This window comes from Passer domesticus, chromosome 13, assembly GCF_036417665.1.
Source record: "Passer domesticus isolate bPasDom1 chromosome 13, bPasDom1.hap1, whole genome shotgun sequence".
Taxonomy (NCBI): Eukaryota; Metazoa; Chordata; class Aves; order Passeriformes; family Passeridae; genus Passer; species Passer domesticus.
In genome coordinates this window covers 4,376,904-4,393,392 of record NC_087486.1, presented here as the reverse complement: position 1 = coordinate 4,393,392, position 16,489 = coordinate 4,376,904, and the positions used below count along the sequence as shown (strand labels likewise).

The following is a 16,489-nucleotide window of genomic DNA, read 5'->3' as shown; positions in this document are numbered from 1 at the left end:
TGACAGATGTTAAGCTCTTTCTGTAGCCAAAGCAGGGTAGACTTTATCCCTTACTGAAGAAATTTAATGACCAGATGTAAAATACAAGAATTTTCCTGAAAAACCTCAAATGAAATTGACTTTTTTTTTTAAAAAGAAATCACCTGCAGGCTGTTCTTCCTGAGATCAGCTCAGGAAAGCAGCACTGTGTCAAAGCAATTTCAATTTTCTTCCTTGGCACTCCAGCATTCAGAGTGTGTGCAGCATTAAGTGGCAGCCCTCAGTACACTGGCACATGAGCACTGAATTGCTGAGACAAGGAAAAGCTTTGGATATTTCAGCCAAATTCCCTGCTTTGCCAGCAGCTGGGGCAGTAATGGAAGGCAGCCAAGAGCAGTTAACTACTGCCAGAGCCACACTGCTCCCCAAGGCCAGGGGGAGCTGCAGAAGCAGGTACTGAACCCAAATATGCTTCCCCCTACAGAAAAAAGAATGGCAGGGGATTGTAGTTTATATCCAGCAACGTCAAGCTGCTTCCTAAGAGCAATCTCACAGATAAACTCAGGGTAAAACAACTCCAGTACCTGCACCTTTCTGGAGAGTCTTCTCTATCTTTCCTTCGGAACTTGCTGATGGTGTCATCGATGGTGCTGCCGATCTTGTCACTGAGCTCCCCTAACTTGTCACTGAAAGGGAAAGTTGACTTTTTATCCCATTCTTCATCCCATTTGGACTTGGGCTCAGGATCGTATCTTTCACCTGGTAAGACAAAGATAAGAACTATTAAAGGTCCCCCTGTTTTGGAATCCTTTCTGGAACCCCTCTCAAGCCTCCTGCCCTACACACCTGAGCTGCACAAGCTCAGAGCAAACAAAGCTCCCTCAGCTGAATCAACTATTGCAGCAAGGCACAGCCTGGAATGCCCATCACTAAGGGCAGGAATGAAGGCTCAAAGACTTTTGTTCATGGCAATGACACAAACTCCATGCCCAGCACATCAGGATGCTTTGGGCTCTGCTGGAGAAGCACCAGAGGCACGAGCAGCCCTGGCTGCAGACACAGCTGATCTGGAAGGGCACAGGGCACTTCTGGAACAGCCCCTTGGTGCAGGATATTCCATTCCTGGCTGAGCTGTGTGATCACTGGGGGATTTATACACTGATATGAATACACAAAAACACAGTCCCAGAATACTGAAATAATGTGCATAATAACTTTTCATTTTCCACACTTAGCAATTAAAAAAATTTTTGAGAGATGAAAAAAGAAAAGTCAGTAAACTCACCTTTTCAGGGGCCACTGGATACCCTGAACATCTTTCCTGAACACTGTTATCAAGAAACCAAAAACTTTTTCTTCCAATTAAGTATTCTAGACCTCTATACTGATATTTTAGATGATAAACAGCTGACAGTGTTACTTGAAATTAGCACATTTGTTGTACAATCCCATCAAGGAAGTCTAAAACACTGAAGTCTTGTTTGTACACACAGAGCCAACTTGAGTTTAATTCAAAATGTTGGGTTTTTAATTTAACAAAGACTTGACTATCAGAAGCACTTCACACTTCATCTTGTATCGTGATATTTTATCAGATCTGCTCAAAATATAGGTGTATAAAGCAAACCAAATCAGTTCAGTTTCTAGACATTTATAGGCAAACGTTTTATATTCTGGGCTATCATACACATGAAATAAGCTATTTTTTGTGCATCTTTTAAAAAATGTGAAACAATAGTAAATTTTTTTTTTTAACTTAGGCTGAGTAAAATTGAGTAGCAAAAAGGAAGGACAGTGAAATAATCCCTACGTCAAATTACATACAAATGGTATTGCAGCTCTTGTGATGTTCAAGGTGCATTCAATCAAGCCATTTTAATAAAAAGAAAATGATGACTGCAGCACTACAAGGTGCAAAATTTGAATTATACCTGTCTGAAAACTTCCTATCATATAGGGTGTACATTCTTAGTAAAGACATAGGTGCAAGTTCTCCCACGACAATTGTTTAGATCCATAAAACTTTTCCAGTGGAGAACCTGCTACAAATCCATGAAATACTCAGTGAGATCATCATTGGAAAAGGAGACACTGCTCAAAAATGTACTGCTCTTAAATTTTGCAGGAGAATAAAGTGGCCTTATTTCAGTTTATGTCAGGCTCTCAAGCATTTTAATGCAGATTCCTTGAGAGGGGTTTTCCTGTGCAATAGTAATTTTAAAATTAAAACAGACACCAACTAGAAGCTCCCTATTTTCAAAATAAACAATGAAAATAACTAATAAAATAAACTAATGAAAAATCTTAATATAAGCATTTTGTATTCAAATAACTAGAATCTTTTGATTAGAAATCTCACCTGGGAAAGTTTGCTTTGTGGTGCTAGAAAGACTTTTTAAAAATCTTTACTCAACAAATGAAGGAATAATTCCAAACCCTTTACCACAAAAAGTAAATACAAGACAAAGAAATTAGTCCTTTAAATTAAAAAACCTGAATGATACCTAAAGAGCACCTGGAGAAATGATTCTACCCAGCTTACAAGGATAGATCACGACTCTGCACAGAGAAGTCAAAAGATAAGCTCAGTGAAAGAACAAAGGGACATGTACTCAAAGTACAGATACAGCGACTCATAAGTATTGCCTAAAAAGAGAATTAGCACAATTCCAAGCAGGTAGTAAAAGCTTAAAGGAATGTAATAAAACAAGAAATATCCTGCTTTGGAAATTTTTAACTACTCTACATATAAGGAAAAGGGAGAATGGAGAAGCAACCTGTCAAAAGCAGGAGGGATCAAGTCTAAGTGGAAAGCTCACAGAGAAGAAAAGTAAAAAAACCAGAAAGCATCAGACACAAACAGGTGAAGTTTAAGCCCTGCACGGCTACTACTGAGCTCTTACAGCAAACCCTTCTCTCAAAGAAATCACCAATTCTAGCAAATCGGAGCCTTGTGCCATTGGGACTTTGGTACTCATCCCTTACTAAAAGCAGCCAAGGATTTACTCAGGCCAAAGAACACACAGACTGGTAGCTGGATCATGGATGGCATGCTGGGATACATCAGATGGAAGCTCCAGTAAAAGCTCAGACCCCTGCTACACACTATTGCAGGACTGGGAGCAAGGAGTAACATACTTGGTGCCTGTATTTAAAGTCAGCTCTGACAGACCCCAGGAAACTCACACAAAATCCACAGATGTATTTCAAGGCTCCTAACAGTATTATTTAGGAAAGCAGAAGTGGATTGGCAATCCTTGCCAAGGCAGCCCAGTACTCACTGTATCTGAACCCTCCAACACTGTCTGAGGACACCCCAATGTATTTGTCTTTGTTCTTCTTTGCTTTCTTCCTCTCCTCCCGAAGCCGATCGTCGTCTTGAGCAAACTCAACCATTTCTTTCACCTTCTGGCGGATGTTTATCCCCTGGTCTTTGCCATTCTCATCTGTGCAGGTAATGCAGGACAGAGATGATGGATGGAAGATGGGAGGAAAAAAGGAAAATAGTAAGTAAGAGGCAGCAATAGTGAACACCAAATTGGTAAAAAAAATTGAATCATAAACACAACAGTCAAAGACTTCGTGACTACTGCATGAGGTCCACTGCATCTCTTTAAAAGGGACTAATTAACATAAAATTTAGATAAATGAGTTTGCACTGAATGGTGTGCTTAAACATAGGAGAGATTAATAAACACTGAGACAGAACTTGTATTCTCCACTTGAACAATTTTAACCCCTCAGACCATCACCCTTTTCCCTCAGTCATTTTAGCACAGTTTTTGCAAGTTTCACTGCAAGAACTCTGTCTCATGGCAGAACTGATTTTTTGAAAAATTGCTTTCAGTTGGGAAGTACTACAAGCTAAATGTGCTCCTTTCCAGCCTTTTTCACATTCAAAACACACACTGGCCTTGCTGCCTTTGCACTGTAAATATTATTTGGTGGGAGGAAAAAAACCCAGCTTCAAACAGATGTGTGTGTTTTGGAGCTCTAACCTTTTCTTCCCATATGATTAAAGCTATTCCTTTACGGACACCACAGGGGACCAGTCTCTAGTGCATATTTTAATATAAACCCCAACATTCATGTTGTGTTGGTTCTGTTGTTATTAGCCAGTCTTTTCTGCAAGTTCTTGTCTTCACTAATTAATACTCTAGGGCCCCACGTCTTGGATTCTGCACTCTTCACACAACTGGCAACAGTCACATTTTAATTAGACTGGGGAAGCTTCTAAGCTGGTTCAGGTGACTGACAACTCCAACTACTGTTTTAATTTGCTTATAAGATTTTTCTATTGCTCACCTACAAAGTGGTAATTTTCCAGGGATCGCAAATCATAAATGTGTTCTCTGGCACTTGTAACAACACGCTCTGATCCATTCCTTATGAGGTAAGCTAGGAGCAGCAAAGACTATAAAAATACAAAGCACCTTATGATTGCATGAACAAAAACTCTACCTTTTTCTTTTTTTGTAAAAACCCCAAACCTACCCCCCTCCCCAAATTAGTAAATACTAACCTTCCCTTTTTAAATACATGCTTATTATATGAATCCCATGGAAACACTTTTTCCTCACATGAATCTTTTGCTCTTTAGACTATCAAGACTATTTTTAAAACTTTAGCTTGTTACTACTAAATCACAAGTAGTTACCTTTATCAGCTACTGCTTGTTTTAAGATAAAGCAATAGCAATTAAGGAGGAAAAGTTAACCTGTGAAATGAGGCATTTTCTTTTGCCTCTTTTGTTCACAATTTTCCAACGGCTTTCACTAAAAGGTAACTCATACAGGAATTTAAGAAGCCTTCTGCAGGATTCAATGGATATACAAAACTGCGTTTCAGGATGACTTTAGACAAGTGACAAAACAAATTAAGTTTAAATAATACTTTCATTTCAGTTCTCTATGTTGAGCATTTATATCTAGAAAGAAATAAGGCACTTTCTCTGAAGTAGTGCCTTTATCAGCTAAAACTATCATTTTATTTCAACCAATCCAAACCTGATAAGCAATTCCAAGAAGTCTTTATAACATTAAGTAGCTATGTGTGATAGCATTAAATATTAATTTCTATTGTACTTCAGGGAAAACAATTACTATGACTACAAAACACCAAGCACCTGTGAAAAGCACAAACCATGCTTTAGAATTAATTGTGTCTTGCTACAATTCTGGCATCAAGAAAAACAAAATATAACCTAGTCTAATACATCAATTCTAAAAAAGGAGGCTATATTTGCATAATTCAGTGAACACTGAACACCACTTTAAGTGCAGCACAACACAATCTCAAGCAAAAAGTTCCTGTACCAAAGACAAGAAAAATGCAAATAACTCTGATCTTTTCCAAAACACAATTAGGGCATAAAACTGTCATGTAAGATCTGCAAGGAAATTTGGCCCACTCAAAGGTAAACTGTAACTTTTAAAACGTTACAAATTGGCAGAAAATTCAGATTAGTTTGCATTTTATTTTAGGTATTCCTGAATTCCTTCAAAAAATGTTTTCCTGATAGCACAGTAACTTCTTCTCACGGAGCTCATAGCAATTCCTTTGGGTAAATTGAAACTGTGAGTGCTACTCTAATACCTGAATAGCAGCAAAATAGAATTGCTCTGTTGTGTTCATTAAGTAACATCTTAGCATGCTTCTAAAACCAGAAATTCTGTGGGTTTTTTCATATACAGCATTTGAAAAACACCTTTGATTTCAGCAACAGAATTATAAAACATTTAGGGAAGAAATTCTATGTTGCTAGAGGAGAAAGTGCTGTAGGATTATCTAAACAACAACTCCACCAGGACACAGCATGAGCCCCAAGCTCTGATCCTTACACACCTTATAAACTCTCCTCCAGTTCTTTTTGTTGTCTTTCAGCATCCGAGTCCACAGCATGTTCATGAGCTCTGGAAACTGCTCGTACATAAACGTAGCCCTGAGGAAGGGAACAAAAGCAGCACAGAAATGTCGTTTGCCCGGGCTGGCCACAAGAGCTTGTTCACTCTCGGGGCTGGCAGTAGATGGCAGGAGTGATCTAAGCCCAACCACATCGGATGACACTAAAGGGAAAAAGCTGTCCCTGTTTTAACTCCCAGATCAGTCATTTACATCCCAGGACTAGGAAAGAAAAGAGTAATTCTAAATATCTGAGGCAGTAAAAGAACCTTCACTAATTTGTAATGAAAATAATGCTGAATATGAATGCCCTAATAACCAGTGCAACTGATCAAACACGCAACTTCCAAACTGATTTTAACAAAAAAAAAAAAAAAACCCACAAAAAAAACCCCACAAAAACTTCAAGGAAGAGTTCAACATGTTTTGCTGTTTTTGTAGAAGTTACAAGAAAGTGCTTTGAAAATAAATACTTCAAAAAAAAAAATCAGCTATACTAAAAGAATTCTGAGAATACATAAATAACAAAATCAATTTAAGAAATTTAAAAATACCTGGGCTTCATTTCTTGTTTGACAGTTTTCAATACATTCTATGATTATGCATTAAAAAAACTTAAGACTTTATTTACAGCAACTTTTGGGCATTATCACTCTGAATACCATAGAGTTGATTTAGCATCAAATTTCACATTCTTATATAAAATGTACCTTTCTTTTCTTCATCACTGAGTCAAATTATCACTTACTTGGCAATCTCTCCCATGAGTTGCCCTGAAGGTCCCCACGGATCATCATTGGTTGCTTCTCGAACCTTAGACTCTATTTCTGAATAATTCATAACCACATTGGTGCTGCAAAGGAAAAAAAAATTCACACACATGAAGATTAGCATCAAAACTGAGAAACACATGAAAACTTAATAATGACACTAGTGCAGATCTCACTTAATGAGATACCTCCACAGAGTGGGAAAGAAAACAGCTTTAGTGCACAAGTTACCCTGAGGACACTATACACCACATTTAAGTTATCTTTAAGAAGGTTTTACTATTCTATTAGTCTTCAAGAATACAGATGAGAAACTGGGGATTACATTACAGCTGGATTCAGTCCAGTAAAAATGGCTTTGGGTCAAATTAAAATGCAAACCAAGCCACCAGAGTCAAAGCTGATGGCTTCTGCAGCTAGGTATGGTTTGCTTACAGGTTTGTAATGGTACAAAGTTATTTGCACCATATAACTCAATCGGGGCAATTTTTTTTGAATGATGATTCAAGAGAAAATTAAGAACATTGGTACCAAACAGATGTTAGTGAAAAACTAACAAATAAAAAAATCACATGGAAGACTAAAGTAAGGGAGATGAGATTCACTAGAAAGTCTGTTTCCTAGCTTGAATTTAATTAATTAAGGGAAAATAGCAAAAGAGAAGCTGCAGAGCACTCAGTTACAATTACAGCAATGCAAATACTGCAAAGAGCTCGGGCTGTCTCTTCAAGAGGTCACAGAAAAACCTTACATGGAAAAGATTTTCTCTGTGATGTTAATATTAAAATAGTAAACCTGTGATTTCTTCCTAATTAATCCTTAAAAGAGGTAACATATGAGCCCAGCAAGCTCCCCTAAAAGCATCCAGATGTGTCTGATAACACGATCATTTCCCTCATCTTTTAAGGTGAGTGAGCAGCCCTAAAACCTCACTCATAGTGAGAACGTTTGAAAACTGCTCTCTGCTTCTGGAGCACCAGGACTCACCCCAGCAATGAAACCAGCAGTGAAAGGAGAGCTGCTGGTCTCTGCTTCCCCTTCCTACCTGGACTGTAACTCAAACAACACATTTACACCTAGCATGTCAGAAGTTTGAAAGTTTATTTAAAAGAACATCATAACTGATTCGGAAGCTAAGAAAAACCCCTGTGAGTACTTTCAACAGAAACCAACCCACAACAACAAATTAATTAAACTGTAGTGTAGATCTAATGATTTATAATGCAATGTGGAGAAAGCATTTGCTGCTTGAGAACTTCTGAACCTGAACGACCTAAAAGGAGAAAAAAAACCCAACAAGATGCTCAGTAGTGATCCCAACAGTTATCCCTCTGTCCATGTAGGAGTTTGCACAAAGCAGCATTCAAGCAACTCCTGCTCAATTTTATTTGGCATAAGCATAGCAAAGATCTTGGAACTGGGAGATATAAACAGCAGAAACAAGAATGAAATCCCCTGAAGTCTGAAAGGGGACACAGAAGGTAATTGTTAAAACAGAATAAAATTTCTGGACTTAATCTTGGATTCTCAGCATGAGAATTCCTGCTGTCAGATCCTGATGTATGATTTTATTCAACTTTGTGTCTAAAGAGAGCATAAGCTCCATGACTGAATAAATAATCAGCAAGCTCCCAGAACCTATCTATATTACAACAAGCATGTAAGGACACAGCAGCAGTTTGGAACAACAGCAATTAAGGTTCTACAAATTCATTTATGCTGAATACACCTCAAGCTTCTGTTTCTGGTATTTTCTTTACTGTACATACAAATGTAAACCAAGCCCATCTTTATTTCCCACATGTATGGAAAAAACACAACCCCAAAGCTCCAGGATTTGCAGCTTCCAGCACACTGGGTCCCTTGTCCAAAGCAAGGAAGGCAGGGAACTGAATGGAAAGGTTCTGCTTGTTTTTATAACCCCTCCTCCAGCATTTGTTTGAGAGACTTGATGGAGACTTGGGAGGGGGAAGCATAAAATGAAGTATTTCCTTAATTTCTTAGAGCAAAGAATTTAAGAATGGAAAATGCTTGAAGAGATGCAAACTTAGTGTACAAAAATAAATGGCAGCATTGGCTATGCAAGAGCTCAGGGCACGTGGCTAAGGCAGCAGCAGGGCTGGAAGGGGGAAACGGAAGGAAAACAAAGGAAATTAAGTAATGCCAAGAGCAAAAAGGTGCAGTTAAGTCTCTCTAAGTACAGAAACATGCTCGACTTCTAAACCCCTCCTGCAGAAAAGTTATTGTTCTCAGCAATGAGGAGAAAGCTCTTTTACAAATGCCAAACTGAGATCTAATGGAATGAACCACTCCAAACCAAAGCATCTTAGAGCCACATTTAATTCAGGAACAAATGTAAACTTCAAGGAGAAAAAAAACCCCTCACTGTTGTATAGTTTGGCATCATTCCAGGTCACTTAAAAATAACCATTTCTAAAAAGGTGGAAATACAGTTTTATTCTTCCTTTCCCATGTTTTCTATGGCCCTCATTCCCTGCCCTACCCATGATTCCTGTGACCTTTGCAGCAAAAAAATAATTTATGTCCAGATGTGAAGGGAAAAAGTGACTAGCTTGATTGCCAAGACTTCCTGTGATTGATATAAATTTAATATCCGAGGACACTTTCCGACACCAGGGGGGGCTCTCTGATTAGTTTATCCTGGGCAGCTTCCAGGGAATCGTGCTGGATCGCATGGACAGGCTCTGCAAACAAACGGCCCTGCAAGCTCGGGGCTGACAGAAAGGAACCTCGGGCAGGGCTGAGAACCCCCCTCATCTGCCAGACCACAGCTGGTTCACCCCAAATCGTCCACTGAGACCCTGCAGCACCGGAATCTCGTGACAAGAACATTTACAGAAACTTCTGACACGGACAAAGTCACTAAGCAGGAAAGTGTATTTAGAAAGTTACATCCAAAATAAGGGTACAGCAATAAAGGGGTGGACATGAACTTCACAAACTGTTACAGTCTTCTGTGTCTTACATTTAAGACTATTAAAACAGATTAATGACAACAGATTCTTTTTATTCTTTATTGTACTACTCCCAAGTGATTTCAGTATAAATCTACTTTTTAAAAGACAAAATTGTTTTCAAAAGCCAAGAGAGGGCACTGTCACATCTCTATGGAACAAGCAACACTGTGACAGGGAGCAAAATGCTTTTAATTTTCTTGCAACTTTAAATGTTTGCATCTGCAATTTACAGCAACACTGAACAGGTAGCTCAAGTCTGAGACTGAATTCCTCTTAAGTGAATAAATGGACATTGCTAACAAAGTCATTGGGTAATAGCTGTAAATACCTAACCATCTCCATCTGCAGCAGAAAAAAACCCATTTCCCCTTAAATGTTTTACATGCATCTTATTAACTATCATATGACATATATTGAAAATTAATTGTTGTACCATGTACCCTGAAAACCTACTTTGTCCACAATTTTGTCTGCATTTTTCAAATAATTTAGTCAATGGTAAATAACTTCAAATTTTGTTCTAAGTTACATTTTGAGATTTGTACATTTGAGGTAAAGATATCATCTGGGTCCAGGTGGCATACCCTACAGTGTGCTAAAAAAAAATAAATAAGCAAGAGGGGGAGAGGAGAGAGATATGAAAGGGGAGAGCAGTATTGAACATGTCTCATTTGTGTGATTTGAGCTAAGAATGATGTTTAACTGGCATTAAGGAGAATAGGCAGCAAGAGGGGACAAGAAGTTCTGTACCTCCTCATATAAAAGTCAGATCAGAGAATCTGTGAAGGTACAGCCAAAACATCCATCAGAATCTGCCACTTCAACATTTACAGTCTGAGAGCACTTGAACTTTCGGGCATGAAGAGGATAAAAATCCTACGGGTCTGAGATTGTCCTCAGCACTTTTCTTTGAAACAGGGAAATGAAAGGCAGCTTGTGGATGGCCTGCATGAAAATAAAACCTTACAGACTGCAGGAACGCTTCCCAGATGAACCCTTCACACACACACCAGGCAGGCTAAGAGCAGCCCTGTCTTCCTCCTCCCTATCAGCAGAGACTGAATGTAACTGACAATGTGGGCATAGATGCACATGACCACTAGTAAGTGATAAATGTATCTGCGGAAAACTTCTATTTGTGTTTCATTTCAGACTCCAACAGATGTATCTGCCTACTCTGGACAGGCTTCTGATTTTACACAACACATGAATTAAGCTGTAACATTCAGGACAATATTGATGGGTATGAAGTATATTCTACTCTCAGTAACATATTAGTGCTTCATCACTGTAAGTTTTTCTTTCCCTCCCCCATAAAATAGCCACAAAATCATTACTGAAAAATATTTTTTCTATTCCAGACTAAGAAATTATTTTTAAAATTACTCTTATGCTGGCAAAATAAAATCATTGTACTTCCACCCAAGATGTCAATAAAAATTAAATAAACACTACATCCTGAACAGAAATGTTTGTTTCAGAGTGAAGATTTTTCATTGCTCAGGACTACAAGGTGTTCTCTACAGATTCATATGCTCTAACTGAAGTCAATTATCTGTTAGGAGATTACAATCACTTATACACAACTATAACTGTAGTGCTTCCAGTAATAGCTTCCAATTGGTAACATTACAATTAGTTTTGTTGTGCCTGAACTAATTATCCACATCAATCATTGCTGTTTCCACACTGAAAAAGAATCCCACCCTACTTCTCTCTACACCATACACCAATCAGAAACTCTTTGGAAACATGGATATGGGGACACAAGGCTCTGCATACAGCCAGCAACATAAATGGAAGAGTATTTTCTCAGCTAATATCTACTCTAAAATTAACCCTTAAACAACATTTCATAGCAATGATTTAAATACACTGCCAGCAAACCTGCTAAAGGAAAAGATGCAACAATTTTTATGTGATTGAACATTTTGGTGAGAACTCGAGATGCAGCATAAAACACTACAAGGAGTAAAACCTCCACTGCCCATGGTCTTCCCTAAAGAACATCACACAAATATTTCCCTTCATGGTTCCCCCCCAGCATCTTCTCAATCTTCCACATTTTTTCCTTGGTCAGTGGTGTTCTGCTCCCCCACCACACTGACAATACATTCAAGTACATGAAATCACAACTCAAAGGAAGCTTGTAGTTCATGGCCAGATTTTGGGAGCAATTGTGCTTTGATGTTCGTCATCAGGAAAGGAACAGTGTTATACATCGAATTTTCAGATCAAATAAACTCAGCAGTTTGTACAACTGCTCAAATACCAGCAGTACTAAACATGCAGAAACCTTTCAACAGCATGTGCACAGCTAACCTGCACTCGAAAAAATAGAAGGTATAAGAAGGTATTTATAGGCTAAAGATAACGAAAGATTAATAAATATCTATCCATCCTTTCAGAATGGAACATACTTGAAAACATATTAAGGAATCAGAAAGCCTAACAGATCTTTGCCAATGCTTCTGCACAAAATGCCCTGGGGCGAGAGTCAGAGCTCTCCATTAAAGGCACGGTCAGGATTAGAGCTGCCACTGATGTGGGTGGCGTCACCCAGGGCACAGCTCAACTCTGGGCATCACATCCACAGAAGATTTGTGAAATGCCAGGTCTAATCTTATGACAACTAAAATAACCAGAAGCCACAGAGAGGGGACATTACAACAGTTTCTTTATAGTGATGATAAAGGTATTGGATTGGACAGGGTGAGCCTAATTAGAAACACTTCTCAAGCCTCTGGGAAGCTGCCCACTGTGCTGAGGGACTCGGCCGCAGGAACAAGAAACCTGGCTACACACTTAAATTTTTTTCAATGTATATTTCAAACCAATTACAATATCATGCATACATGGGACTCCTATGTGCATAATATTCTGCCTTTAACTATTACTCCAAGGACACCACTGGATTATGCACCTTCTGTTTTCCTTTTTTTTAATTTTACAACTGGGAACACTAAAATACTAAAAGCTGAGATGAGAAACTTTCTACATTTTACCACCATTAACAGTTTTCAATGAGACACCATTCTACAAATATGTGCTTAAGGATTAAGCACAAAAGAACCAAAATTTAAGCCTTACTCATGTGTATGTACCATACATCCAGTATGAACATTAATGCGATTCAAACAAACAACAACAATGAAGAATTTTTTATTTTTAAAAAATTTAGTCTATTAGAGCAGGCAGGCTCTGGATAAACAGAGGACAAGAGAAATTCTGTTACTGTACAGCAATATGAAGTGTGGTGCCAAAGTCTTACAAGAAGCAAATATTTAAACCTTTTGTTATTTAATGTGCCAAAACAGACACAACATGATTTTATCTTTTGAATAACATTTAACATTATCTCTTCAATAGAGAGTCTCGCATACTAATAGTTTAATCTTATTCTTTTAGTAATTTTGTTTGCAGTTTCCTTATTTTTAGAAAGTCATCTCTGTGTTTCCGGTGACTTTCAGTGAATAAAGGCAAAGCACACTTTAAATATGGTCAGGACAGAACAGATGTTACTGACTCTGAATCAAATCTCATCACCTCAACTGGTGACATCGCAAAGGAGACCATCACAGTAACAGTCCTTACATCCACATGGACAAAGCCCAGTAAGGAAACTATTCCACAGCTCTGGGCTGGTGCTTTTGGATCTGAGTGGAATGCATTATTCAACCAGAAAGGTTCATAAAAGGCATAAAATAGTGAAGAAAACATTAAATTACAGCACAAGGAAGTTTGCTTGAACAGAGAAGAACACACGCACGTTCATTTATTTACCTTTCCTATCTCCACCTGAACATCCCATCATTTCTGCGGAAGGCACCCAGGTGACAACTGCAGTGCTTTCTCTCAGGGATGGGGTGTTACCAGCATGGAAGCAGCTCCAGATAAAGCTCTGAGCCAAGCCTGCAGTAACTCAGACATGGAGCTGGGCCAGCTCCCTGTCCCTGCAGTTTAAGTGCCACCTTTCTCTCCCAGCAGCTGATTTTCCCACCAGCTCCCTCTCGGCTGAGAGGCCACAGTCACCCACTAAGACAAGAAGGTGACCATGAGTGACAGCTCACATGAACCATGGCACATGTTTTAGGAGTATTATCCAAATGCAAGAACAGCAATTTGTGCTCAGATTTCCCAAAAACCAGTAGAGGGGCTGACAACTTAAGGCAAAATGACACTAACAATGTAGAGTTGCTTCTAGACATTTGAGATTATAGCTATATTTGTTTTTTAAAAGAGTGAAGGACTGAATGCACTATATAATGAGGCAAGTGAACATTCACCATCTGGAGAAGAGACAAGGCAGGCCCTGGCAATATTTTCACAATACAGTTATCTAGAAGACCCCCACCCACAGACACACATGCAATTAAGATGAAGCCCTCAGAGAGGAGTGAACACCACCTCATCTCACCATTTAACTCCTGTGAGTCATGCATCTAAACTATTTTTAGTATCTAGATTAAAAGGTTTCTGTAAAGGAGGGGTGGAGATAGAGGGAAAGCTAAAGAGAATGCAAAGCAGCTGCTTTAATGTTAAATGATCCTTTTTTAAATTGCGTGCACAAGTTAGTTTCAACTACTGAGAACACACAGTAAATAAAAAAGCTACACAACTTGCCTGAGTACAGGATACATCTCCCCCACTCCCAGGTGTAGGAATCTTGGCATCTATTAAACTGTTAATTAGTTTCCAGAAACACTTTTGCCAATTAAAAAAATCATTTAATACTTATCCATCTGGGCATGAAATACTTTCAACAGAGCATTTGAATTGGTGAGCTAAAAAAGAACCAATCCTGACCCACACAGCACTGCCTCCCAAACCACCAGAGGCCAGGGCACGGAGCAAGCAGCACCCCATAACCAGGGGCAGCACCTAGCAACTCCACTTGTTTCTGTGAGCATCCCTTCCTTCAGGCTCCGAGGCATTCCAGATGATCACTGGTCCAAGCTTGCTCTCCAACAAACTGAAAGGGTTTAAAACAAAGTCAAACAGAAAAATGCATTTCAGGATCAGATTTAAAAATGCATTTCAGGATAAGATTTCACTACCCTATGACACTGTATCTTGCTATCTTAGAGAGCTCAATGTGCAGACTGGTTCACAAACAGAGGACATCATTTATCCACCTGTTATCCCAAAGAATACAATGGATATTCAGGAATCTGTGCACCTAATGCTATTAACAATTATTCAGAGAAGGCATTAATCGCCTTCCCAATAAAGATGGGGCTGCTCTTCCCTTCAGTGAACTCATGTATTCCATCTCAGCCAGCCTCTCTCCCCTTGCTGGGTGAAGACAAACTAACTAAAAAACATGTAACAAACTTAATGCACTTTCATTTTGCTCCTGTCAGTAATGTCACTTTTGTTATAAAACATGAAGCTTAGATTTAGAGCCTCACAGATAAAACATATGGATACCAAATAGGAAGCCAGGAGTCCACATTCAACAAAGAAACAGATGGGGACCCATCTGCCAAAATGTCTGGTGAAATACCTCAGGTTACAGAGAGGTAACAGCACAACATTAGTGCTGTTGACCGTTTGAAGTTCTTTATTTTTCAGCCACTCCTCAGAACCGTTACAAATATGACAGCAGTCAGTTTAGTCCATGAATGCCAGGTATTATTCCAGACCTTCCATGCAAGGAGCAGTCATACTCCTCCCGGTCAATGATACAATCTTCATTATATACAGTAGGATTTGAAATACATTTTCAGCTTTTCAAGTTCAGTTTCATAATTTATGTGGCAGATGTGCAAGGCAAACTGCACAGAAAGAGATAAGCCAAAAAAAAACATCCTGATGGCCACAAATGAATTACAACTTGTGGGAGGAAGGAACTATAAAGCTATTTCCTGTGCCTTACAACTTCTAATCACAAAAGACTACCAAGTAAACAAAACAGCCCCAAATCCACCACACACACTGTCAAAAAGAACAGTGACTTTAAAAATTAAATTGCAGCCTGTTAGAGAATACAGATCTCTCACTTACAGAAACCAACACTGCACCTTACTGAAGTCTTCCCTTTCAAAGTTTCCCCATCTCAGAAGTTCCCAACTGCAGAATGCCATATCCTAAATGGTTTTGTAATCTCTTGCTAGAGCTGAATTATTTTTTGCAGATGTTGGGAACATGAAACATGAGAACATGGCAGTTTTAAAGCATATTTGTGCAAGGAACAAACACTTCCTCCCCCACTTAAGACTGATTTCACCTCTCCTACTGCAGATTCCCTGCAGTATGTCAGTGTTAATACTTTCATACTCTTACATAAAACAATTCCTTGTGGCTCAGCAACAGATACATGGCTGCTTTATGTATCTTATTATGTGGTAGTAAATAACTTCTCAAACTCACCAAGAATTTTGCCATGTTGATAATATTGATTGTGAGTTTGTATCACAAACAAACTTTTTGTACCTTCATTTAAAGTTCAGATCCATTTCTTTATTCCCATTTTTAATGGGAAATTTTCATTCCAAACACCCACCCTCACATTCTTCAGTTACCATCCCCTAAACTTTCCCCATTACAGGCCACCATCCCTTCAAATGCATATTTCTGCAGTTCCATTTTTGAAGGCTTAATAGTGTTGTAATTTTATTATACTTAATACAAAAAACATTCTTTAAAAGGTAACTTACAAAAACAAATGCAATGCTCCAGCAAGAAGAGTGAATCAAAATATTTCCTTTTAATGTACATAGTAAGAGCACCATAATAGTATTTCCACTGGTTTTCAGTATTAGTTTTTAGGTCACATTTTTGTTGAAATTGGAGGACAACTACACACAAAGCATTCTTGTGACAAATCCGATTAAACTTAAGCATGAAAACCAATTTCAC

The 16,489-nt window shown here is 38.6% G+C and overlaps 1 protein-coding gene across 1 annotated transcript in view; it reads right to left on the bottom strand.

Moving 5' to 3' along the window:
• CLINT1 (clathrin interactor 1) overlaps positions 1-16,489 on the bottom strand; it is a 46,574-nt gene that overhangs the window by 14,563 nt on the left and 15,522 nt on the right. Inside the window, exons 2-6 of the mRNA XM_064387403.1 lie at positions 6,629-6,733; positions 5,824-5,920; positions 4,285-4,393; positions 3,261-3,425; positions 564-738 (exon numbers count right to left, since the gene is read on the bottom strand). Of these exons, the coding sequence (XP_064243473.1) occupies positions 564-738; positions 3,261-3,425; positions 4,285-4,393; positions 5,824-5,920; positions 6,629-6,733 (651 nt within the window). The remainder of the gene's footprint in view (positions 1-563; positions 739-3,260; positions 3,426-4,284; positions 4,394-5,823; positions 5,921-6,628; positions 6,734-16,489) is intronic.